This window comes from Carcharhinus amblyrhynchos, chromosome 19 (genome assembly GCF_965287045.1).
Source record: "Carcharhinus amblyrhynchos chromosome 19, sCarAmb.v2.hapA, whole genome shotgun sequence".
Taxonomy (NCBI): domain Eukaryota; kingdom Metazoa; phylum Chordata; class Chondrichthyes; order Carcharhiniformes; family Carcharhinidae; genus Carcharhinus; species Carcharhinus amblyrhynchos.
This window is the reverse complement of record NC_137342.1, coordinates 19,770,167-19,794,388: the sequence shown is the minus strand read 5'-3', so window position 1 is coordinate 19,794,388 and position 24,222 is coordinate 19,770,167. Positions and strand designations below refer to the sequence as shown.

Here is a 24,222-nt window from a genome sequence, read left to right as displayed (position 1 = left end):
CCTTCTTGAACAACTGCAATCCTTGAGGAGTAAGTAAACCCAGAGCGCTGTTAGGGAGGGAGTCCAGGATTTTTGACCCAGTGATAGTGAAGGAACAGTGATAAATTTCATAGTCAGCATAGTGAATGACTTGGAAGGGAACCTCCAGGTGGTGGTGTTCCCAGGTATCTGCTGCCCTTGCCCCTCAAGATATTAGTGGCTGTGGGTTTGGAAAGTGCTGCCTAAGGAGCTTTGCTAAGTTCTTACACTTTACTGATGATCAAGCATACACTGATAGAGTGGTAATTGGCCAGGGTAGATGTAGCCTGTATCCTATGTACAGAACTTACTGGGCAGATGTTAGTGTTGTAGCTGTAGTGGAACAGCTTGGCTAGGGATGCAATATGTTCTGAAGAACAAGCTTTCAGTAGTATTGCTGGAATATTGTCAGGGCCCATAGCTTTTGCCTATCCAGTGTCTTCAGCCATTTCTTGATTTCATGTGAAGCAAAGTAAATTGGATGAAGGCTGACATCTTGTGATGGTGGAGACCTCCAGAGGAGGCTGAGATGGATCAAGCTCTTGGCACTTCTGGCTGAAGATGGTTGTGAGTGCTTCAACTGTATCTTTTGCATTGATATGGTGGGCTCCTCCAACATCGAGTATGGGGATATTTATGGCACCTCCTTCTCCAATGAGTTGTTTAATTGTCTGCCACCATTCATGGCGGGATGTGGCAGGATTGCAGAGCTTAGATCTGATTCATTGGTTGTAGAATTGCTTAGCTCTATCACTTGCTGTTTATACTATTTGGCATGTAAGTAGTCCTGTTTGGTAGCTTCACCAGCTTGACACATTTTTAGGTATGCCTGGTGTTGCTCCTGGTATGTCCTCTTACACTCTTCATTGAACCAGGGTTGATTGCCTGGCTTAGTAGTAATCATAGACTGCAGAGTATGCCAGGTCTTGCATTGTAGATCTGTTCACAGCCTTTCCCATTTAGCACAGTTGCAGTGTGAAGGCTGGACTTTATCTGCACAAGGACTGTGCAGTGGTCACTCCTACTGCTATTGTCTTGGACAGGTGAATCTGAGGCAGGCTGGTGAAGATGAGGTCAAGTATATTTTCCCCTCTTCTTCATTCCCAGTTTAGCAGCTATGTCCTTTAGGACCTGGCCAGCTTGGTATGTGGTGGTACTACTGAGCCACTCTTAGTGATGAACACCAAAGTTCTCCACCCAGCAGAAATTCTGCACACTTGCCACCCTCAGTATTTCCTCCAAGTGCTGTTCCACATCGAGTACTCATTGATCAACTGATAAAGAAGGGTATGTGGTAATTAACAGGTGGTTTCTTTGCCTGTGTTTGACCCGATACCATGGAACTTCATGGGCTCCACAGTCAATGCTGAGGTCTCCCTGGGCACCTGCCTCCCAACTCAATGCCACTGTGCTGCCACCTATGGCTGGTTCTATCTACTCAGGGATGGTGATGTCTGAGACATTGTCAGAGTATTGCTTGACTAGACTGTGAGATACTTTCCCAATTTTGTCACAAGCCTCCAGATTTTAGTAAGGAGGACTTTGCAGGTGGACAGGTCGAGGTTTGCCAGAGTGGTTTCCAGTCCCTAGGTTAATGCTTGGTGGCCCATTCCATTGATTTATGTAGCAACTGGATACAACTGAGTTCTAGGCGTTTTAAGAGTCAACCACACTTGTGTGGGTTTGGAAGTTATACATAAGCTGCAACAGTTAAGGATGGCAGATTTCTTTCCTCAAAGGACATTAGACCTTTGGCTAAAGATTGGCTAATATTTTGGGTGACAATCCATCAATACTGGTGGCATGAGAGCACTTTGCTCTATTTATTTTGGAAAGACAAAGTTAAAATTCTGTGTATTGCACCTATCAAACTATTCCCCTTTGTGATAAAAAGAGTTACCAGTTCTGATGAATTTTTAGGATTTTCTCTTTTGTTTCAGTTCCAACATTGCTATACATTAACCCAAAAGGTGAATGATGATACAGAACTTTTAATAGAAAATTCTTTTAATGATGGTTAAATTAAAATATCTTTAACAGTAACTGCAAACATTGTGAGAACACATTACAAAATATTATATCTTCTTGTGATCAGTTAAGGAATTCTGTACATCTTTCAGTAACTGGAAATACATTGGAAGGTAGAATTTGGGTAACTGTGCGTTAAAATTGAAAATTTTGTGATGTGTTATGTCGTTCTTCTGGGTCTTGCCAATTCTGCTTCCTCTTCTTCTTGGAGTGTGTAGAGGGAAGGGCCAAGCTCCTTAATTTTGCCACTGCCAAGGCATTCTTGATCCTTATAGAGCACAGCAAACTATAACCAAAAATATGTTAATAATAAAATTACATTGATCATAATTCTAGCATGCAAGATATATTCTTACGAATGACAAAGACTGAGCATTTTGTTGCTTCTTCGCAGCTGATGACAGGGGAGTCAAGTTCAACTAAGACTGTGACAGATGCTCAAAATCACCCTGCTGAGGTACATTCCAGAGTTTTAGGGGGGGGGAGAGGAGGAGGAGGGAGGGGGGAGAGGAGGAGGAGGAGGAGGGGGGGAGAGGAGGAGGAGGAGGGGGGGGAGAGGCGGAGGAGGAGGAGGGGGGGAGAGGAGGAGGAGGAGGAGGGGGGAGAGGAGGAGGAGGAGGAGGAGGGGGAGAGGAGGAGGGAGGAGGGGGGAGGGGAGGAGGAGGAGGAGGAGGGGGGAGAGGGAGGAGGAGGAGGAGGGGGGAGAGGAGGAGGAGGAGGAGGGGGGGAGAGGAGGAGGAGGAGGGGGGGAGGGGGGAGGAGGAGGAGGAGGGGGGAGGGGGGGGAGGAGGAGGGAGGAGGGAGGGAGGGGGGAGGAGGAGGAGGAAGGAGGGAGGGAGGGGGGGAGGAGGGAGGAGGGGAGGGGGAGGGGGGGAGGAGGAGGAGGGAGGAGGGAGGAGGGGGAGAGGGGAGGAGGGGAGGGGAGGGGGGGGAGAGGGAGGAGGGAGAGGAGGGAGGAGGGGAGGAGGAGGGAGGAGGGGAGGGAGGAGGGAGGAGGGAGGAGGGGGGGGGGAGAGGGAGAGGGAGGAGGGAGGAGGGAGGAGGGGGGGGAGGAGGGAGGGGAGGGGAGGAGGAGGGGGGGGAGGAGGGAGGAGGAGGGAGGAGGGAGGAGGGGGGGGGAGAGGGAGGAGGAGGGGGGGGGAGGAGGGGGGGGGAGGGGGAGGAGAGGGGAGGGGGGAGGGGGGGGGAGGAGAGAGGAGAGAGGAGGGGGGGGGAAGGAGGAGGGGGAGGAGGAGGGGAGGGGGAGGAGGAGGGGGAGGGAGGGAGAGGGAGAAGGAGGGGGGAGGGAGAGGAGGGGGGGGGAGAGGGAGAGGAGCGGGGGGGAGAGGAGAGGAGGGGGGGAGAAGGAAGGGGGGAAGGAAGGGAGGGGAGGAAGGAAGGAGAGAAAGGAAAAAAAGAGGTGCTGCACATGCCTCCAAGATCCCAATACAGTTGACCTTTGTTGCAGTATCCAGAAGTGAAAACAGTCGTTCAGAAGCAGGCTAACATGTTTTATACAACTACAATATAATTTATCTATGTTGCAGTCACTTGAGATGAAGGTTAACATTCCACTAGCTTTTCATTTTCTTATACCTGGCCCACTCAATTTAGCGATTTCAGTACATGTTAGCTCCTCAACATTTCGAAAATACACTGGTGTGTGACTTCACACGTCCCAACAGTGAACAAATGCTCTTTGCATTACAATCACGTCCAAGATTAACATCAAAATGTGCTTCATGATTTGTGCCAGAAGCACTTTTTTTTAGTTAAGACATTAAAGCGAGATGCAGTTTGCCTGTTCAGGTGGATGTAAAGGATCCTTTGACACTCCAGAGGAGCAGAAAAATTCTAAACAAAAACTTCAATTCAATACAGAAGTAACAGATTTTAACTTTTCATATTTGTTGTTGGCGATGTGGCCAACCCTACTGAAATTAAACGTTAAAAGTTTATTTATTAGTGTCACAAGTCAGCTTACATTAACACTGCAATGAAGTTCCTGTGAAAATCCCCTAGTTGCCACTCTCAGGCATCTGTGCGGCTACACAGAGGGCGAATTTAGCATGGCCAGTGCACTTAACCAGCATGTCTTTTGGACTGTGGGAAGAAACCAGAGGAAACCTATGCAAACACAAGGAGAACGTGCAGACTCTGCACAGACAGTGACCTGAGCTGGGAATTGAACCCAGGTCCCTGATGCTGTGAAGCAGCAGTGCTAATTACTGTGTTGCCCCTTAAGGTACATTCTCACAAAATTATCAAAATTTACTGAATTCAATTTCCAAATTTCCACAATCTCAGTTTCTAGTCCAGTACTGTGATCACATGGGTACCCATCAGACAAACCTTAGTCCTGATCACTGGGTATGGAGAGGTTCAGCTGTTCTTTAGGCTGCATTGCAAATGCAATTCCAGCACCAAGTGTAATAACAAAGATAATTATAGGCAGAATGAGTTTTAGTTTAAAAAAAAAGTAATATCTCTCAAAAAGAAATGTCTTCTCATCACTTCAGTTCCAAAGAACCAGGTCTCAAATATTTGTGGGTGGCAGACCTACACCCTTAGCATTGCCCATTCTGTTTACCTAACCTCAAAACGGAAGAAGATAGAACTCACTTGTCCTGGTGTTGGTGCTCTGACCGGGTTAGCGAGAGTCACCCAAACTGCGTCACCTGGATTTAGGGTTAACTGACACTGCACTGAAAGAGAAAAGATACAATTTGAAAGAAGAGTATTTTTTTTCACATTCCGATAGGTTGAATGTCTCAGTTTGAAGTTTTACACAAATTATAGTTTTTGCATCGGTTAAAGGGCTTTATTGGCTTAGAATGAATATTGCCTCTCAACCCAGGGTCAAATTCAATCTGGATTTACAGATAAAAGTCTTACCTTTTATCAGCAATAACATCACCACCAACAGAAACTGGTTTGGGCAATCTCAGCTAGTGATCATTAACCTACTGCGCAGACTTGCACGTAAATCAACAGTAAACTCACCGTCTCACTTAGAGATAGCACTCAAAACTGAACAATTAAATTATTGGTGAGTTTTACATTGACCTGGGATTGCTTAATCTTTGGAGCAAGTACATTTCTATTTTCCATTCACACAACAAACAACTCTGGGTTCAATATTAATGGTGTGGATGTGCCGGCGTTGGACTGGGGTAAACACAGTAAAAAGTCTGACAACACCAGGTTTTAGTCCAACCGATTTATTTGATAGTAAACTCACAAGCTTTCGAGGGGACTCCCTCTTTGTCGGGTGAATGGAGACTTCTGGCCTCGGATAGAGCGTATAAAGCACAGACAGTTTAGAGATTATTGATTAGAATGTGAATCTTTACACCTAACCTGCTGTTCAAGTCCTAAAGTGGCCGACAATGTGTGTGGAACTTGGCTATCAGTCTCTGCTCAGCGACTCTGCGCTGTCGTGTGTCGTGAAGGCCGCCTTCAGAGTCGCTGAGCAGAGACTGATAGCCAAGTTCCACACACATGAGGACGGTCTCAACATGGATCTTGGGTTCATGTTGCACTATCTGTAACCCCCGTGACTTGCCTGGGTTTGCAAAACCTCACTCACTGTGCTGTCTGGAGACAATACACATCTCTGTAACCTGTGATCAGTGCTCCTTCCACACACACTGTCGGCCACTTTAGGACTTGAACAGCAGGTTAGGTGTAAGGATTCGCATTCTAATCAGTAATCTCTAAACTGTCTGTGCTTTATATGTTCTGTCTGAAGCCAGAACTCTCCATTCACCTGATGAAGAGGGAGTCCCCTCGAAAGCTTGTGAGTTTACTATCAAATAAATCGGTTGGACTAAAACCTGGTGTTGTCAGACTTTTTACTGTGTTCAATATTAATCATATCAGTGTCTCTTCGTCAGCTGTAACATTTTGATGTATATTCATCTCATCCCATCCTACCGCAGTGAACAGAGATTTGGCTGGCCACCAGATTCTCCGACCTCACTGCAGTAGGGACCTGACATGAACGACAGGTAAGATCACACCGATTAGTTATTGTTCTCTCTCCACAGATGCTGTCAGACTTGCTGAGATTTTCCAGCATTTTCTGTTTTCGATTAAGTGAGGATTTTTTTTGTTCCATACAAACACTAACATTTATGTCAGAGGTGACTAAAATGTATTGAAGAATTGTCTATTTAGTCCAGATGCATACAAGCTAAGTCGACCATTTCTTACCAAGTGGCATCTGGTGCTGGAAGCGGAAGCTACACTGCATCACTCTGTCCCTGAGCAGTTCTACTGGTGGATCCTGAGCAATCCAATGGACTGGATCAATTTGGAGTGCACTCCTGTACAAAGCTGGATGAGTGGTCCCTGGAGCCTGATAGACAACATATATGGTTTTTCAATATATATATTCCTACACTTGCAAAGACAGCCCTACACAGATCAGTGTTTTAAGAGGCAGGAAAAGATAGTAGAGGAAATTTGACAACATGTCATGAAACACTTAAACTAACACGCTGGCAATAAATTGAGAAAAAGTAACCATCAGAAATCCAATAAAGGAAGTGTTGTGTTTAAACATGTCTTATTTCTATCAAATAAGCAACCCCACCCTCCTCTCACATTCCTCTCCCTCTCATCCACCCCTCCAGAAAAGTGACATTAAAAGCTGAAATTGTTAGTGAAAAAGTGAAAATAGTTATGAAAGCTGACAGTCTTGAGAACTGAGTTAATTGCACTACATCATTGGCAGATGTCTAGAGATGTACAAAAACTTTGTCTAAACATGCCTAAATTGCTGAGTATCTTGAAGAACAGAAGTAGTCCGTCTCTCCTGCCCTACATTCAATGCATTGATATTAATTCCACAGCACATTACCAAGTGGCCTGCACATAGTTATGTACTAGAAAAGGCATAATAGGAGTAATTATACATTTTAGAAAACAGCACATTTGGAAAATGATACTTGAATTAAAAGCTTAAGTACCTCATGAGGAAGAGAGGAGGCAGACAGCTGGAGCTAAAGCCGAGATTGTCATGGCCAGTGACAAAAAGGAAATAGAGAGTGGGAGCAGCCCATAGCCCAGATGCTATGAAAAGGTACGGACAGGAGTGGGGGCACGGAGTGTTCAGGTTCCAGCAGTTGGATAATCACTTGGAGCAACAGTGGAGTAAGAGAGGCAGCAGCAGCAGGGAAATTTAGACAGAACCAAAAGGAAAATTGACAGAAGAGGCACACAAAGCGGGAATGGAAGAAACAGAAGTTACATATGCCTGTGATTGCAAATATCCTGGTTTCACTGAGGCTTTGATATCAACCAGAGGTTTATTGCAAAGCGATGTTTGTATTTCTCTTGCATCCGACTCTCAGCTCTCATCTACTATTGTCAGTTCTACTGCTTCTAACTCTGTTCAGTTCTCACAACAGCAGGTTAAAGTTCACCAGGTTTGTTAGGAATCACGAGCTAATAAACCCATTGGACTTTAACCTGGTGTTGTGAGACCATCTCCAACTCCTGTTCAATTCTGGTCACCTCACTGGAACAAAATTTAAATTATGAGTAAATTTTTCTTTGGAAAACAAGGGCGGCATTGTGGCACAATGGTTAGCACTGCTGCCTCAGTGCCAGGGACCCAGGTTCAATTCCCAGCTTGGGTGACTGTCTATGTGGAGTCTGTACATTCTCCCCATGTCTGCGTGGGTTTCCTCACACAGTCCAAAAGAAGAGCTGGTTAAGTACATTGGTCTTGCCAAATTCTTCCTCAGTGTATCTGAACAGGTGCTGGAGTGCGACGACTAGGGATTTTTCACAGTAACTTCATTGCAGTGTTAAATGTAAACCTACTTGTGACACAAATAAATAACTCAAATATAAAGTTTCAATGTCATCCAATTGAGGTTTTGGCAGTGATTAAAGGGATTGAAAGATCAGCAAGGAGTTCACTTGTCACCATTCAGCTTTCTGCAATTTTGTAACTGGAAATTGCAGTAGAATTTTTACCACATTAATCAACTTTGAAATCCTACCATTGACAAAGTGATTAGTCATCACCATACCAAAAATCCCCTATTGTGTCCAAATAGCCTGAATTTAGCTTCAAATACTTCCTCAACAGCACCTCCCAAACCTGTGATCTCTACCACCTAGGAGGAGGATGGTTCAGGGGAACATCATCACCTCCAAATTTCCCTGTAAACACATACCATTGTGATATGGCAATTTATCACTATTCCTTCATCAATGCTGCGTCACAATCCTGAAATTACCTAAAAGTACGGTGGGACCTCATCTCATGGACTGCAGCGTTTCAAAAAGGTGGATCACCATCACCTTCTTAAGGAAGCCAGGGATGGGAGACAAATGCTGGTCCTGGCAGTGACACTTACGTCCATGAAAATGAACTTCAGAAACATAATAAAGTTGATTCTAATGTTGTTAACTGGATAGTTGCACAGTGGGCCAGCAACATAATCCATTTGTGTCAACAATAAATACAGGTCCAGATATTTCAAAAACAAATTGCGCGGAGGGTGTGGAGAGTCTGCAGAAGGATCTAGATAGGCTGGGCGAATGGGCCAGGAACTGGCAAATGGAATTTAATGTTGGCAAGTGCGAGGTGGTCCACTTTGGTAGGAAGGATTATTACTTACGTGGAGAAAAACTGCAGCAGGCAACGGTGCAGAGGGACCTCGGGGTCCTTGTGCATGAGTCGCAAAAACCCAGCTTGCAGGTGCAGCAGGTGGTCAGGAAGGCGAATGGGATGCTGGCCTTCATAGCGAGGGGGATTGAATATAAAAGTAGGGAGGTCTTGCTGCGGCTATATAGGGCATTGGTGAGGCCGCAGCTGGAGCACTGTGTGCAGTTTTGGGCGCCGTACTTACGCAAGGATATTTTGGCCTTGGAGGGAGTGCAGAGGAGGTTTACTAGGCTGATGCCGGAGTTGAGGGGGTTGAGCTAAGAGGAGAGGCTGAATAAACTAGGCTTGTACTTGTTAGAGTTTAGAAGAATGAGGGGAGATCTCATTGAGACGTATAAGATGATGAATGGGATGGATAGGATAGAGGTGGAGAGACTCTTCCCGCTCAGAAAGGACAGTAGGACTAGGGGGCACAGCCTCAAGATAAAGGGGGGGCGGTTTAGAACGGAGTTGAGGAAGAACTTCTTCACTCAAAGGGTGGTGAATCTCTGGAATTCTCTGCCTGTTGAAGTGGTGGAGGCTGCCTCGCTAAATATTTTTAAGACGTGGGTTGATGGGTTTTTGATAAGAGAGGGGATTAAGGGTTATGGGGAGAGGGCAGGAATGTGGAACTGAGCCACGACAGATCAGCCATGATCTTATTGAATGGCGGGGCAGGCTCGAAGGGCTAGATGGCCTACTCCTGCTCCTATTTCTTATGTTCTTATACTGAAAATTATCCAAGTTTGAATTTAACATGGGCTTATCCAAGCTTTACAAAATGTCCAAGGTAGATATATGTATATTCAGTAAACTTTTGTGTTTCTCACTTCTCCATGGGCTCCACAGCACTCACCACAAACACATCCCCCGTAGTTATCTCTTTATCCACGACAAACCAGGCATCTCTTTGACCGCCTATCCTGGCTCGTTGTCCCAAAGTGAACAGGAACCAACCTAAAACCACAGAGAAAGTAAATTCAAATGTACATCGTATAAGCAGATCTTGGGTTTTTCACTAACATCTTACAACATTACGAACTAGTTCATAATATATTCCGATTGTATTACCGACCTAGTCAAGGAGACCTGATGATAGAAGTCTACAAAATTATGAGAGGCACAGACAGGGTGGATAATGCTTTGTCCCAAGCGGAAGTTTCAATTACAAGGGGACACAGGTTCAAGATGGAAAATTTAACAGAGATGTGTGGGGGAAGTTTTTCATGCAGAGGGTGGTGGGCACCTGGAACACGCGGCCAGAGGTGGTGGTGGAAACAAGCATGTTAACATTTAAGAGGCATCTGGACAGGTACATGAATAGGGAGGGTATAGAGGAATATAGAACACTACAGCACAAACAGGCCCTTCGGCCCACAAGTTGCGCCAATCACATCTCTACCTACCAAGCCATAGAACTATCTGTAACTCCCAATCCCATTAGGTCCCATATGCTCATCCAGAAGTCTTTTAAAAGACCCCAGCGAGTTCACCTCTACCACCACCGACGGCAGCCGATTCCACTCACTCACCACCCTCTGAGTGAAAAACTTTCCCCTACTTGCTTCCTAGCACCTTAAACCTCTCATAGCGACCATTTCAGCCCTGGGAAATAGCCTCCGAGAATCCACCCTATCTATTCCTCTCAACATTTTATAAACCTCTATCAGGTCGTCTCTCAACCTTTGTCTCTCCAAGGAGAAGAGACCTAGCTCCCTCAACCTAAGGCATGCCTCCCAATCCAGGCAACATCCTTGTAAATCTCCTCCGCACCCTCTCAATAGCTTCCACATCCTTCCTGTAGTGAGGCGACCAGAACTGCACACAGTACTCCAAGTGGGGTCTGACAAGGGTCTTATAAAGTTGCAGCATTACCTCCCAACTCCTAAACTCAATCCCTCGATTAATGAAGGCCAGTACACCATACGCCTTCTTGACCACATCCTCCACCTGCGAGGCCGATTTAGGAGTCCTATGGACCCGGACCCCAAGATCCTTCTGCTTTTCAACCCAGCTAAGACGCCTACCCTTGATATTGTACTCCTGCATCCCGTTGGTCCTGCCAAAATGGACCACTACACATTTATCCACGTTGAAGTCCATCTGCCACTTCTCCGCCCAGTCTTGCATCCTATTTATGTCACGCTGCAACTTCTGACATCCCTCCAGACTATCCACAACACCACCAACCTTCATATTGTTGGCGAACTTACTAACCCATCCCTCCACTTCCTCATCCAGGTCATTTATGAAAATGACAAACAGCAAGGGTCCTAGAACAGATCCCTGGGGCACTCCACTGGTGACTGACCTCCATGCAGAGAAAGACCCATCCACAACCACTCTCTGCCTTCTGCAGGCAAGCCAGTTCTGGATCCACAAGGCAACAGCCCCTTGGATCCCATGCCCTCTCACCTTCTCAAGAAGTCTTGCATGGGGGACCTTATCAAACGCCTTGCTGAAGTCCATGTAAACCACGTCCACCGGTCTTCCTTCATCAATGTGTTCAGTCACATTTTCAAAGAACTCAACTAGGCTATTAAGGCATGATCTGCCCTTGACAAAGCCATGCTGACTATTTCTGATCATTCTAAACTTCTCTAAATGCTCATAAATCTTGTCCCTCAGAATCCTCTCCATCACAATATGAGCACAATAAGGGCAGACTTTTGTTTTAAGTTTATTTAGGGCATTATGATCAGCACGGACTTGGAGGGCTCCCTGTGCTGTATTTTTCTTTGTCTTTGATCTACTATGGAATGTAAGTGTTGAGATAATCTGTGGGATTTTGAGCACTGTCTGCGCAAGTTTCTCTGTGGCAGGAAGCAGCCCGCTATTGGCTGATGGCAGGATCTTATTGTTCCACAGCTGTCAATCGGATTTCCCACTGTATCCATACACACATCCCTGTGCCACTGAAGAACAAGAAAATTTCACCCAATAATACCATTCTTTAATCCTTCAATGCAAAATAATGATGGTCTCAATTCCACTGCCCATTATAAAAATGTCAACTTATCCATGAGTGTAACTTCTGTGCTGTAATCTCAATATTCATGTCATTGTTATAAAGCATTTGATCATTATGCGCAAACTTTAAGTTGCACCAAAACCTGTTCAACAATAGCTAAATGCAGCAAAATGTCCATTCTAGAGATTTAAATATCTTTAAAAGGTATTTTTTTTCCTGGTTTTAGTTCTAAAAGTTCAGCAAAAGGTCACAAATGAAAAAATGGAGCTGCTGGATGCCTGTCAATTCAACAACCATGTGTAGAAGTTAATTCAATCAAAAGTCCTACTTGGATGATTGTTTACCAGGTTGTTTGGCAAAGTGCAGAATAAAATGAATATAGAAATAGTTCATGCTGATGTAAGTGCTAAAGGAAAGAAGTTGCATTCTGAACTCCCATCGCCAGACGTTCCATATTAAGCACCATATTCACAAATGCATGGTCCAGTCACCCACAATTTCAAACACGTGTCATTTCCACAACGTAGTCAGCACTACGAAATGCCTTGAGGGGAACTTATTGGAAATCAACTTAACTTTTAAAGGAGCTAAATAGCAGAACTAAAGCTTCAGTGATTTTAAACAATTCTAGTTCTTTAGATATCCAGCTCCTATCTAACAATATGAGATTTCTATTTTAAATTTAATTCAGCTCAGAGAGTTTTGGTAAGCGGCTTTAATTTGACTCCTATTACATTTTTAAGAGAGGTGACCCAAGTCTACATAGTATACTGTGCTCATGCTCCGACATACTGCTTTTTAAGTACATGGCAGGATTTTCTTGGTCTTGTGTCTGAGTTGTTGGATTGTCTTGGTGTTAGCTAACACAGGAAAATTAGGTAGTGTTGAGCACACACCCAAATGGAGGCTGGCCAATTTTAGGTTGCTGAATAAAACAGATGATGTTGCCAGAAGCAGCAAAGAACAAGCATTCTTAAATATCTTTACTTTGCCAAGTCTTGTTTAGACCAAACTAACCATGCAGCTGCTTGGCAAGTGAGTAAAGTGATCCGAAATGGAAGTCAACAAACTATAAAGGGTCTTGATTACCTACACTGTTTTACAGAATCAGAAAGATGTTCACATTTCCCTATCATCGTGCTACATGTCAGAGAACATATACCAACTGACTCAACAGCAGCTTTTTCCATACTGCCATCGGACTTTTGAATGGACCTACTATATATTCAGCTGCTCTTTCTTTATATTCTATCTGTACCTGCAACACTACATTCTGCACCCACTCCTTTCCTCCTCCTCTACGTACTGTACGTTTTGTCAGTAAGGGACGCAAGAAACAATGTTTTTCGTTGTATCCCAATACGTGAAAATGATAAATCAAATCAAATCAAATCCACAGCACATGATTTTCAAAATAATTTTTCTATAACATTGTAATTACCTTTGTGCGTCCCCATAATTTTTCCATCTTCTATAGAAACAAAGTTTCCAGGTCGAGGTTCTAAATACTAAAAACAATGTGGGAATGAAATTACTTTAAACATTCAAAATTACCTTCTATACAAATATCTTGTCAAAACTCAACAAAGCAAGTGCATTTGAATTTCCAAAATATTCACTGAGGAGGGCACTGGGTTTCGATCTTATTCTTCCCCAGAAGGTTGTAGAGGCTGGATTATTGAATTTATTCAAGACAGAGTTAGAGAGATTCTGAGGGTCTGGGGTTGCAGACATGAAAGTGGAGTTGAGATCACAGCCAGATCAGTCACAATCCTGCTGAATGGCAGAGTAGGCTATGAGGGCCAACTGGCCTACTCCTGCTCCTAGGTCCCAAATTCCTAGCCCAGGCTAATGGAATTAATAGTCAGGATTTTTCAGCTCTGTTATGGCAGAGTGGTTAGCACTGCTGCCTTGCAACACCAGGGACCCGGGTTCGATTCCTGGCTTGGGTCACTGTCTGTGCGGAGTCTGCACGTTCTCCCCTTGTCTGCGTGGGTTTCCTCTGGGTGCATCGGCTTCCCCTCTCAGTCCGAACGACGCACTGGTTAGGTACATTGACCATGCTACGTTCCCCCTCCGGTGAGTGTGGCAACTAGGGGATTTTCACAGTAACTTCTTTGCAGTGATAATGTAAGCCTACTTGTGACACTAATAAATAAACTTAAAAGACCCCCACCAAGGCAGGATCCCCACCATGACAGATTCAGCAGCCTGTCAAAGATCTTTTGACTTTCAGTGGACCCAGCCCAGATGATCCCAGCAGAGAGCGAGGCCTGAAAATCCTGTCCAATGTCTCTTCCACCTATCTGCTTTACAGGCCCTAACTAAAATAAGCTTAGGCAATTTGAACTTCATTTCCAGGATATACAAGTTCACAGCACAATGTCACCAACATCATGTTAGGGATTTTACTTAAACCAGGATAACAGAAATGAGCAAAATAATGTCAAATTGGTGATATTAGTCTGTTGTTGATGTTACTGGGAGGATGCTTGACACATTTATATCACATTTTATATTTGGAAACCTAAAAGAGGCCTTGATCAGTTTATTTTAAGCAGAGTGTGGTATGAAGGCATGGAAAGTTCATTCACAGATATTGGCAACAGTAAACTCTGAGCCATGATAAAGGGAGAGCAGAATGTTAGATCAAGAGTCATGATGGTGAATTATATATAAACATGGACTGTAAAAAGTGAAAACTATTCTATTTCCTAACATAGGTGGTCCCATTTTTGAAACAGGATTGGTACTTTTAAAGACTGCACACTTACCTCAAGAATAAAATTTTCAAAATTTCTCTCTCCTATAAAACAGATTCCCATACTCTGCGAGAAGCAAAAACAAATATCACCAAAAGGAAGCATCTGGGAACAGAATCAAAGATTTATCCAAAAATAATTGTATTCAATGTTCTAGGTTCAAGAACAAAACGACGACAAATGATTTTCATACTTCTTTCCTTTTTAATACGTGGTGAAATCCCGCCTCAGCTGCCATTTCCTTTACAATGTTTTTCTTCAGTGCACCAAGGGGGAAGATGGTATGTTGCAAGGCGTGCTGAGAGATCTGACTGAGAAAGAATGTTTGGTCTTTCTTTGGGTCAGCTGCCTGTAAGAGTTTCACAGCTACAACAGGGAGGACAAATGGGCAGTTAGAGGCAGAATGGCAATAATTTAAACTGGCTAAGATTCAATTTAAAATGTTGCGATATTTAAGATAATTGATTTAAAGATTTAATTTCAGTCGTGACAGTCACAAATTTCTCTAACGCAACAATGTCATAAATGAAATTACTTTAGCTGGGATTTTCTGCTCTACCGTTGGCTTTTAATGGCTCTCTAAATTTTCCTGTCCCACCTGTAACAATGCACGCCAATGTCAAGGCTGGAAGTTCCCACCCTCGATACCACATCTCAGCATTAAAATATTGCTCTCTCTTTGGTGGCTCTCAATTTTTACAATCACTCAAATAAAGAATAAGTGTCCTCCTTGAAAACTTGTCCATTTTGATCTTTCTATTTATTATTAATTCGTGTCACAAGTAGGCTTACTTTAACACTGCAATCAAGTTACTGTGACAATCCCCCAGTTGCCACACTCCCGACACTTGTTCGGGTACACCGAGGGAGAATTTAGCATGGCCAATGCACCCTATCCAGTACATTTCCCCAACAAGTGTGATCTCTCCCTGCCAACTGTTTTCCTTACTGAACTTCTGGAAGATTGCACATCACCTTGGAAATTCTTGCCAGTACATGACCTAAAAAAAACATTTTCAGCATAACTGTTCCAGTGGTGATTTCCTTGCCTATGTTCAGTTCATAAGTCGATTTCACTTTATCGACCATACAGAAATTAATTTCAGATACATTTATTCAAGAAATACATATATATGAATAATAACAAGAAAAAACTACCCTATTTCAATGATCCAACATTAATTAAAGTGCATTAGGAAAACTATTTCAATGCAGTAACATAATCAGAAAGTGAGTCCCACTGTGACTGCACATCCTGATCCATTCGTCAAACTCCTGTTAAAATTTCTAATGGAGAAATGCACAAATGAGTTCACAAATTGATTGGCCTGCATCTGAGATATTTAGCCTTTTCCCTGAACACGACCAGCAATAATACTGAAAAAAGGAGGTATTCTCATTGTTCACAACACACTTTAATCAGAATTCTTCGAAAGCAGATATCATCAAAAAAAACTCTGCTCATCAAGTATCTTTCCTGTATGGTTCAATAATCTCTGTACCCTTAAAGCATCCAAACAGGACAGCATTCTCAACTGTAGCTGGGCGACATTAGCACAGTGGTTAGCATTACAGCCCCAGTGCCAGGGTTTGATTCCAGCCTTGGGTGACTGTGTGGAGTTTGCATGTCTTTCCCATATCTGTGGGTGTTTCCCCTGGGTGCTCCAGTGTTCTCCTACAGTCCAAAGTCATGTAGTTTAGGTGGATTGGCCATTTTAAATTATTTCTTAGTATCCAAAGATGTATAGGTTAGGGGAATTAGCCAAGTATGTAGTTGGGGTTATGGGAATGTGGCCTGGGTGCGATGCTCTGTCAGAGAGTCAGTGTAACTCAATGGGCTGAATGGCCTCCTTCTGCACTGTATGGATTCTACGTATGGAAAAGTTTCATGATGGATCTGCTGAAAAGGATTTTAATTTTCTAATGATTGTGTCCTTTGGCTACTACATCTATACACTGTTCCATCAAATTCATCTACTTACCATCTACTTTGATACCTAGATACTTTGTAGTTAGTAACTATTTCAACATATACAGCATGATCCTTTACAGGAACAATAAATATTAACTGGCTTTTTCCTAAAGTTTATCACTAGCTCTTTTGACTCATTATTGTTCAGTTTAAGAGAATTGTCATTGCACATTTTACAAACTTCTCTTCCTCTAGTTTACTTTGTTATTCCCTATCAGACCCACAAGTACCACATCATCAGCATAATTCAGGATCATTACATCATCACAGTCTGAACAACAATCATATATGTCAAAGATGAAAAGCAAAAAGGTGAAAAGTATCCAGCCCCGAGGAGATCCAGTATTCCTTAATATACACTGGAAACTAACACCCATTGGGTCCTGTTGCTTGGGATAACATGGTCATTCCAGATCTACAAATTTGTTTCAGTCATACAAATTGGAATAATTTTATGGAGGATGAAGACATAAATAAGAGCACAGAGATTATAAACATTTATATAATCTTCCATGAACAGCTTTGTGTTGAAATTGAACTATGACAATCTATCCAAATGAGAAATTCTGCATTACAAGGGAGTGTGGGGGGGCCAAGACAAACTTGAAAAACTGAAAATCAAAATAAGAAAGGAAATTCAGAATGCAAAAGATGCGTACAGAGATAAGCTGCATAATTGTTTTAGGACAAATAATCCCAGAGATGCATGGAAGTGTATCCATAAAATGTCAGCATTCACGCTGAAAAAGAGAGATGGCCACTATTTGTTCTTAGACAATCCTCACGATGTTGCAAATGAATTTAACAGATTATTTTGCGGGTTTGAAAATGGCAAATGTTTGGAACATTTTGCAGCTGGCTTCACTACACGAATTAGAAGAATCTCTAATTCTGTTCTTGGACACTTAAGTTGTCACCAGATATTGTCAAAATCTTCAACTGGACTTGACATAAGTTATCATAATATGGCCTTTGGAGGAAGATATGTTCATGCCTGCCGAATTTCCCTTCACTTGCACTACAATTGGTGCTCATGCTCTAACTGTTTTCAGAGACTCCCCAGTTCTGGTCTCTTTCTCAATGTGTTTTTTCCATACTAATGTCTTGTTCTACTGATCAAAGAACTTAACCACTCTCTTGTCGATGGTCTCCCTCAAAATTGATCACTGTCCTGCAGATCTTCATTGTTGTAACTGTAGCACTATATTCTGCACCTTCTCTTTTCCTTCTCCCTTATGTTCTCTATGAACGGTATGTTTTGTCTGTATAGCATGCAAGAAACAATACTTTTCACTGTATCCCAGTACATGCAACAATAATAAATCAAATCTTGTGATTTAATGGTCAAATTGCTGCACCTTGATCTCCCAATGCTTCGGCAAGACAACAAAATTATTCCTTCTTTCAATTCTTGTTAGGCATATTTTGATTTTTTTGAGATTTCAATTTGGATTACCTTATTTTAGTTTCTTTCTAATTGCGCATTTACATTACACTGATGACAATGCAAAGCTGTTTCATTTTGCACCAGTTTATACTGTGAACGTCATCTGAATCATGTGTCAGGGCTCAACCTGGCACTGAATGCAGTCTCCTTCCACTTCAAAGTCAGATTTTGACACTAGGTTTAAACTTCAGAAGTTTAGCAAAAACTATTCCACATCAATGCTAAGTCTGTTATTGAAATGCATCCGAAGTTTATTGAGGTCATTTTCTGAAAAAAATAACAGTTAACTTAATTAATGTGGTTAATTTCTTACAGAAACATTATCTAGATCTGTCCAGCCTTTGTCTCGTCTTCAACAGCAATTGCAGTTTAGCTCTAATCTTCTAATTACACACCTTCTTCAGCATCATGGTGAAAGTGAGGAAGGAAGCATTTTATAGAGCAGGAGAGAATACAAAAATAAGTGAGCAACCGGCTCTTAGAAAACATACTCACTCCACCCCTGTATAGACGGCTGGAGTAGCATTCTTGCCGCCTGAGCCACGCTTGTATGTTTAAGTAATGGGTAATATTAGGTCAAGGTAGCTGTAGTTCGTTTGATTGATGTGGTCAGACATCCACATTAAAGATGTTGATAATGATACAGTCAATGAGAGCTTATTGGTTTGCTGCTAATGACAAAGATTCGTCTTTTAATGAACAAATTGTTACAAGCTGAATGGAAGACATTAAACTACACACTGTCAGAGCCAATTACTTGTGCATGTAGATCCTCAGAAATAATCCGAGTAGATTGGATGAGACTCCATGATGTTCAAATTGAATTTTTACCAAAGAAACATTTCCTATCATTGGAGACGACACAAGGACAGATTAAGGAATATAGAAATTTAAAAAGCATTACTCACCACCCTTACAGTGGTTATTTAAACTATCTTCAGTTCTTCTAGAAGATTTTTGTTGGAAAACTTCTTCATCATGCTGTGATGTTTGAGCATAATGACCAGTTGCCATTGCATCGGCCCCTAATTCAATATAAAGAAAGTGTTAGTTACATAAGTCCTGCATGTTCCATCTTCTCTTTAGTTAAATGTAAGCATTTAACTAAAGAGAAGATGGAACATGCAAGTCTCTACGTCAGAAATTTAGAAACAAACAAGGAATTTCAGTCAGGCCAGCACTGAGTGTGCTCCAATTTGGCTCCAATTTCTTGGATACTTATTTCAGAATTCTCTGTTGAATGTGCATTCAAGTGGACACTGGGTGATGATGGGTTCAGCAGTTTCCTATGCTCCCCCACGGTACCAATTAGTCAAGTTTACATGTGAAGTGAGGCATCAGTGGATTGGAATCACACAGGAGCCAAACCACTGAATAAATCCTCAGGAGGAGAAATGATGGAAAGAGTGGGCAAAATAAATCTCGGGATTATGCCAATTAGGCCTATTTGTTCATGCTACCCCAAGCTACCTGAGAAACGAGATCATGCTGCAGATAACGATGACCATACAGCTGAAACATACTCCCATATATAACCAATAGGGCTGCCATCAGGGTCCTGCTTTTACAGTGTCTTCACATCTAGTAGAATTGGTAGGCGGATCTAACCAAATGGAAAACTCTAACCTCCCTATGATACCTCTCAATTTTAAGTGTTCATATGTACCCACAATGAGTTGTGTTATGATGGGCCTTTATACTGTTAGTAAGGCAAACCCCTTCACCCCTGTCCTGCTTTCTCCGCTTTCCTGTTCACATCTCCCCAGGCTCGCTCCCCTTGCTCATCTCCCTCACCCTTACTCCCCTTGTCCCCCTCACTCCCCTCGTCCCCCCTAGTCCCCCTCTCCTCATCCTCCTCCCTGACCCCCCCCACCTCTCTCCCTGACTCACTCCCCTCGTCCCCCCTAGTCCCCCTCTCCTCATCCTCCTCCCCTCCTCTCTCCCTGACTGCCCCCCCCCCCCCCCCCCCCCGCCCACCTCTCACCGTACCCTCACCCCTCCTAGTCCAATTTTTCTCTAGTCTAATAGTTTTGCCTGATCGGTCCTCTCTCCCAGCGTGAAACACAACAGAACGAATTGTCCCCAACAAGGAAAAAAAAATGAGGTAACAAGTAAGTTAAAAGCTATCACAGGTCATTTGATTAATGCATTAGAGCAACCTTATCACTGATTCTTTAATGACACAGTTAGTGTCAGTTTATTGAATGATCATTTATAGTTAACTTCAAAGAAATAACAGGGGTAATAAGATGTACATTTTTAAATAGCCAACTATAGAAGTTAGAATGAAATATTATTGTTTTTATGGTTCCAAATTATAGGGTGTAAATACCTAAACCCAGTATTTTACACTAGTCTGAATTCTTAACAATTATTAGGCATTTTAAAACATTTTGACAGACAGTCATATTTTTATGCATCCTGTGAATGCATAAGTACCTACCCAGCATTTCCACAGCAAACTGCAACAGGTATTTAAATTTAATATTTTTATTGCACATGATATCAGGGTTTGGAGTCCTTCCCATTTCATATTCCTTTACTAAATTACTAGAAAAGAACAGACAAAACAATACATTTTAATTCATTCATGTTTGGGCAATGTGTCTTCCTAACATGAAACTTTACACCAGAGCATCATCTTAAAATTAAATTACTTAGTTGGACCTTTCAAGCAGCTTCTGAAATGCATGACTACATTTGATTATGTCATGCTACACTGCAACAGAATTTTCCCAGCTCATCTCTTTTGTAACACGAGAAGAAGATAAGAAAGCAAAGTCCCACAAGAATCAGCACTGGGGTCACTATTGTTCACAATTTATTTCAATGATTTAGACTTTGGAACCAAAAACACAATTTCTATGTTTTCCAATGATTTCTTAAATTCTTTCATGAGTTTGCGTGTCGCTGGCTGAGCCAGCATTTATTGCCCATCCCTAATTGCCCTTGAGGCAGCATTTAAGAGTCAACCGCTTTGTTTCTTAGTGTCTTGGTGTCACAAATAGGCTTACATTAACACAGCAATGAAGTTACTGTGAAAATCCCCTAATCACCACACTCCAGCGCCTGTTTGGGTACACTGAGGGAGAATTCGGCATGGACAAGGCACCAAACTCAACACCCAGAGAAAACCCTCTGACACAGACAGAATGTGCCAACTCTGCACAGACAGTGACCCAATCTGGGAATTGAACCTGGGGCCTTGGCGCTGTGAGGCAGTAGTGCCATCCTTTGCTGTGGATCTGGATGCCAGACTAGGTGAGGGTGGCAGATTTCCTTCTCTAAAGGACATTGGTGAATCAGATGGGCTTTAACACCAATCAACAATGGTTTCTTGGCCATTATTAGACTTTTAATTCCAAATTTTTATTCAAAATTTCATCATCTGCTGTGGTGTGATTTGAACCAGGGTCCCCAGAGCATTACCTGGGTATCTGGATGACTAGTCCAGTGACAATACCACTATACCCCTGCCTTTCCTGCCAACCAAATGGAGGGAACACAATCAACACTGAAGGACTGCAACAAAGTAGAGGATATTAATAAGTTTGAAGACTGGGCATACATATTGTTAAATAAGTTTCAACACCAATGTGCAGTATTACAATTGATAAGTGAAGTCAGGTCTCACATTACTGGGAAAATAAGAATCTAAACTGTGCAGAGGAGCAAAGGGATCTCAGAGCACAAGAGTACAATCATTAAAAAGGTCCATAACAAAAGAAAATAAAACACCAGAGTTTATTTCTAGAGGGACAGATTGAACGGTTTTGTTCAGCTAGTATTGAACCTTGATTAGATCACAGTTCTGATCATCATATTACAAAATGGAACTAGAGATACTAAAAAGGCAGTAGGAATGATTTACAAGGGTGAAGCTGTACCTATCGGAAAGTGTGCCACGCAGAACTCACCTCCCCGGAGTGGAAGACAATATCCTTAACCCTGGGGGATTTCACAAGAGGAAGAAGGGAATGGGGGGGATTATGCTGATAGTTGTATAAGGATAGGAGATCTGAATGAAGCATAAACGTTGGTTGGGCTGAACAGCTTGTTCCCGTGCTGCAAATTTGATGATATATTTAGAACATAGAACACTACAGCACAACACTACAGGCCCTTCAGCCCACAAGTTGTGCCGATCACATCTATACCTACCAAGCCATAGAACTATCTGTAATTCCAATGCCATTAGATCCCACATACTCATCCAGAAGTCTTTTAAAAGACCCCAGTGAGTTTGCCTCTACCACCACTGACAGTAGCCAATTCCATTCACTCACCACCCTCTGAGTGAAAAACCTTCCCCTAACATCTCCTCTGTACTTGCTTCCCAGCACCTTAAACCTGTGCCCTCTCGTAGCAACCATTTCAGCCCTGGGAAATAGCCTCCGAGAATCCACCCTATCTATTCCTCTCAACATTTCATAAACCTCTATCAGGTCGCCTCTCAACCTTCTCTCCAGGGAGAAGAGACCTTGCTCCCGCAACCTATCTTCATAAGGCATGCCTCCCAATCCAGGCAACATCCTTGTAAATCTCCTCTGCACCCTCTCAATAGCTTCCACATCTTTCCTGTAGTGAGGCGACCAGAACTGCGCACAGTACTCCAAGTGGGGTCTGACAAGGGTCCTATAAAGTTGCAGCATTACCTCCCGACTCCTAAACTCAATCCCTCGATTAATGAAGGCAATCATTTAGAATAGGTCCGATGATTTATTGAAAAGTAAATCGCAACACATTATTTAATGCTCCAAAAACAAAAAACACTGAGGCCCATAACTTCCAAGCCCCAGGGTGTCGTACCCCTATGCCACTCTGGGGAGGTAACACAAAGATGCATGAGGCAATCCCCCTGGATCCCACTTAAGGATTGCACAACAACTGCCCCAGAAGTTCAAACTTCAGTACCTTCAGGACCCTGCAATGGGAATCATCTGAAACGCTGAAACTTAAGATGGTCCCAACTGTCTGACAGTAATAGTTACCCAGAATTAAAACCACTTCTGACCCCTTGGTAGCTATAACTCTGACCTATCCCTGACTCTTTAAGGGAGCCACAACAATAATCCCATCCCATCCCACCCACCTACACTCCCAAGGTTACATCCCCATACCACATGCCCCCCGACTACATCCCACATGATACCGCCCCAGACTAACCCCTCACTTCCCGATCAAACTCCCACCCTTCAACTACACCCCCCCACCCCAACCCCTCACTGACTATCCAATTCCACTGCGTCCTTCCCACCCTGCTCCCACCTCCCAACCACTCAGCCAGTGCTGTTTCAAAAAAAAAGGGCATGTTTTCCTCATCTTCGACTCAGTTGCCCTCGACAGAGTGCCTCAGGAACCCGCTGCACTGCACTTTTCTCAGCTGACTGAATTAAAAGGTTTGGCAAAAAAGGTGCAGCTGCATTTCAGGGTAAGTAACTAATAGCACAGCACCAATCTGATTGTGATTGACACTTCATGCAAGTTACTGCACTAAAATTCTAAAGCAATTTCTTGTACTTGACCCTAAACAGTTGCATTAAATACTGAAAGCATCCATATAAATTAACAGAGTCAATTCAAAATATCAGATATTCATATAGCTTTATACACTTTCCTCTCCAGTTCCTTTCTGGAATTATACCGTAATGGAAAGGCTGTGAGGAAATGGTGTGATAGCAACTAAAGCAACGGACACTGAAAAATCTACTTAGAAAACCATTCAGACACCCTGAACTTGTTCTCCATTCTGTTAGGTTATGGCTGATCCGAGATCCAATGCCACACACTTAATACAATAATAATATAATATAATTAATATAAATCTATCAAATTAAGATCTAAAATTAAGTATGACCCTAGCTTATGTATTCTCTCCTCAAAACTTAACCCTTGCAATCATGTACGACTCCCTCATCCTGCTTGAGAACTGAACACAGTACTCCAAGTATGATCTAACCAGCTATAGTATGACTTCTACCCCCATGATTTCTAGTCCTTGCCAACATTCTGTTAGCTCAATTGAATCACAGAATCCCTACAGTGCAGAAGAGATCATTCGGTCCACTGAGTCAGAGCATCTTACACAGGCTCTTTCTCTTCTACTACCATGGCTAATCCACCTAATCTATACATCTTGAGAAACTAAAGGACAATTTAGCATGGCCAATCCACCTCAGTTGCACATCTTTAGGACTGTGGCTCAGTGGTTAGCGCTGCTGCCTTACAGTGCTACGCAACCAATTCCCGGCTTGGGTCACTGACTGTATGGAGTTTACATGTTCCCCCTGTGTCTGTGTGGGCTTTCTCCAGGTGCTACAGTTTCCTCCCACAGTTCAAAAGATGTGCTAATCAAGTACTAAATTCTCCCTCAGTGCACTC

The 24,222-nt window shown here is 42.8% G+C and overlaps 1 protein-coding gene across 1 annotated transcript in view; it reads right to left on the bottom strand.

The window, feature by feature from the left end:
* Window positions 1-2,007: 2,007 nt before the first annotated feature.
* trmu (tRNA 5-methylaminomethyl-2-thiouridylate methyltransferase) overlaps window positions 2,008-24,222 on the bottom strand; it is a 41,620-nt gene continuing 19,405 nt past the window's right edge. The window contains 10 exon segments of the mRNA XM_080207355.1: window positions 2,008-2,251; window positions 2,254-2,332; window positions 4,648-4,730; window positions 6,241-6,385; window positions 9,546-9,646; window positions 13,102-13,168; window positions 14,435-14,488; window positions 14,616-14,788; window positions 18,750-18,866; window positions 20,285-20,391. Of these exon segments, the coding sequence (XP_080063481.1) occupies window positions 2,094-2,251; window positions 2,254-2,332; window positions 4,648-4,730; window positions 6,241-6,385; window positions 9,546-9,646; window positions 13,102-13,168; window positions 14,435-14,488; window positions 14,616-14,788; window positions 18,750-18,866; window positions 20,285-20,391 (1,084 nt within the window). The 3' untranslated portion in view covers window positions 2,008-2,093.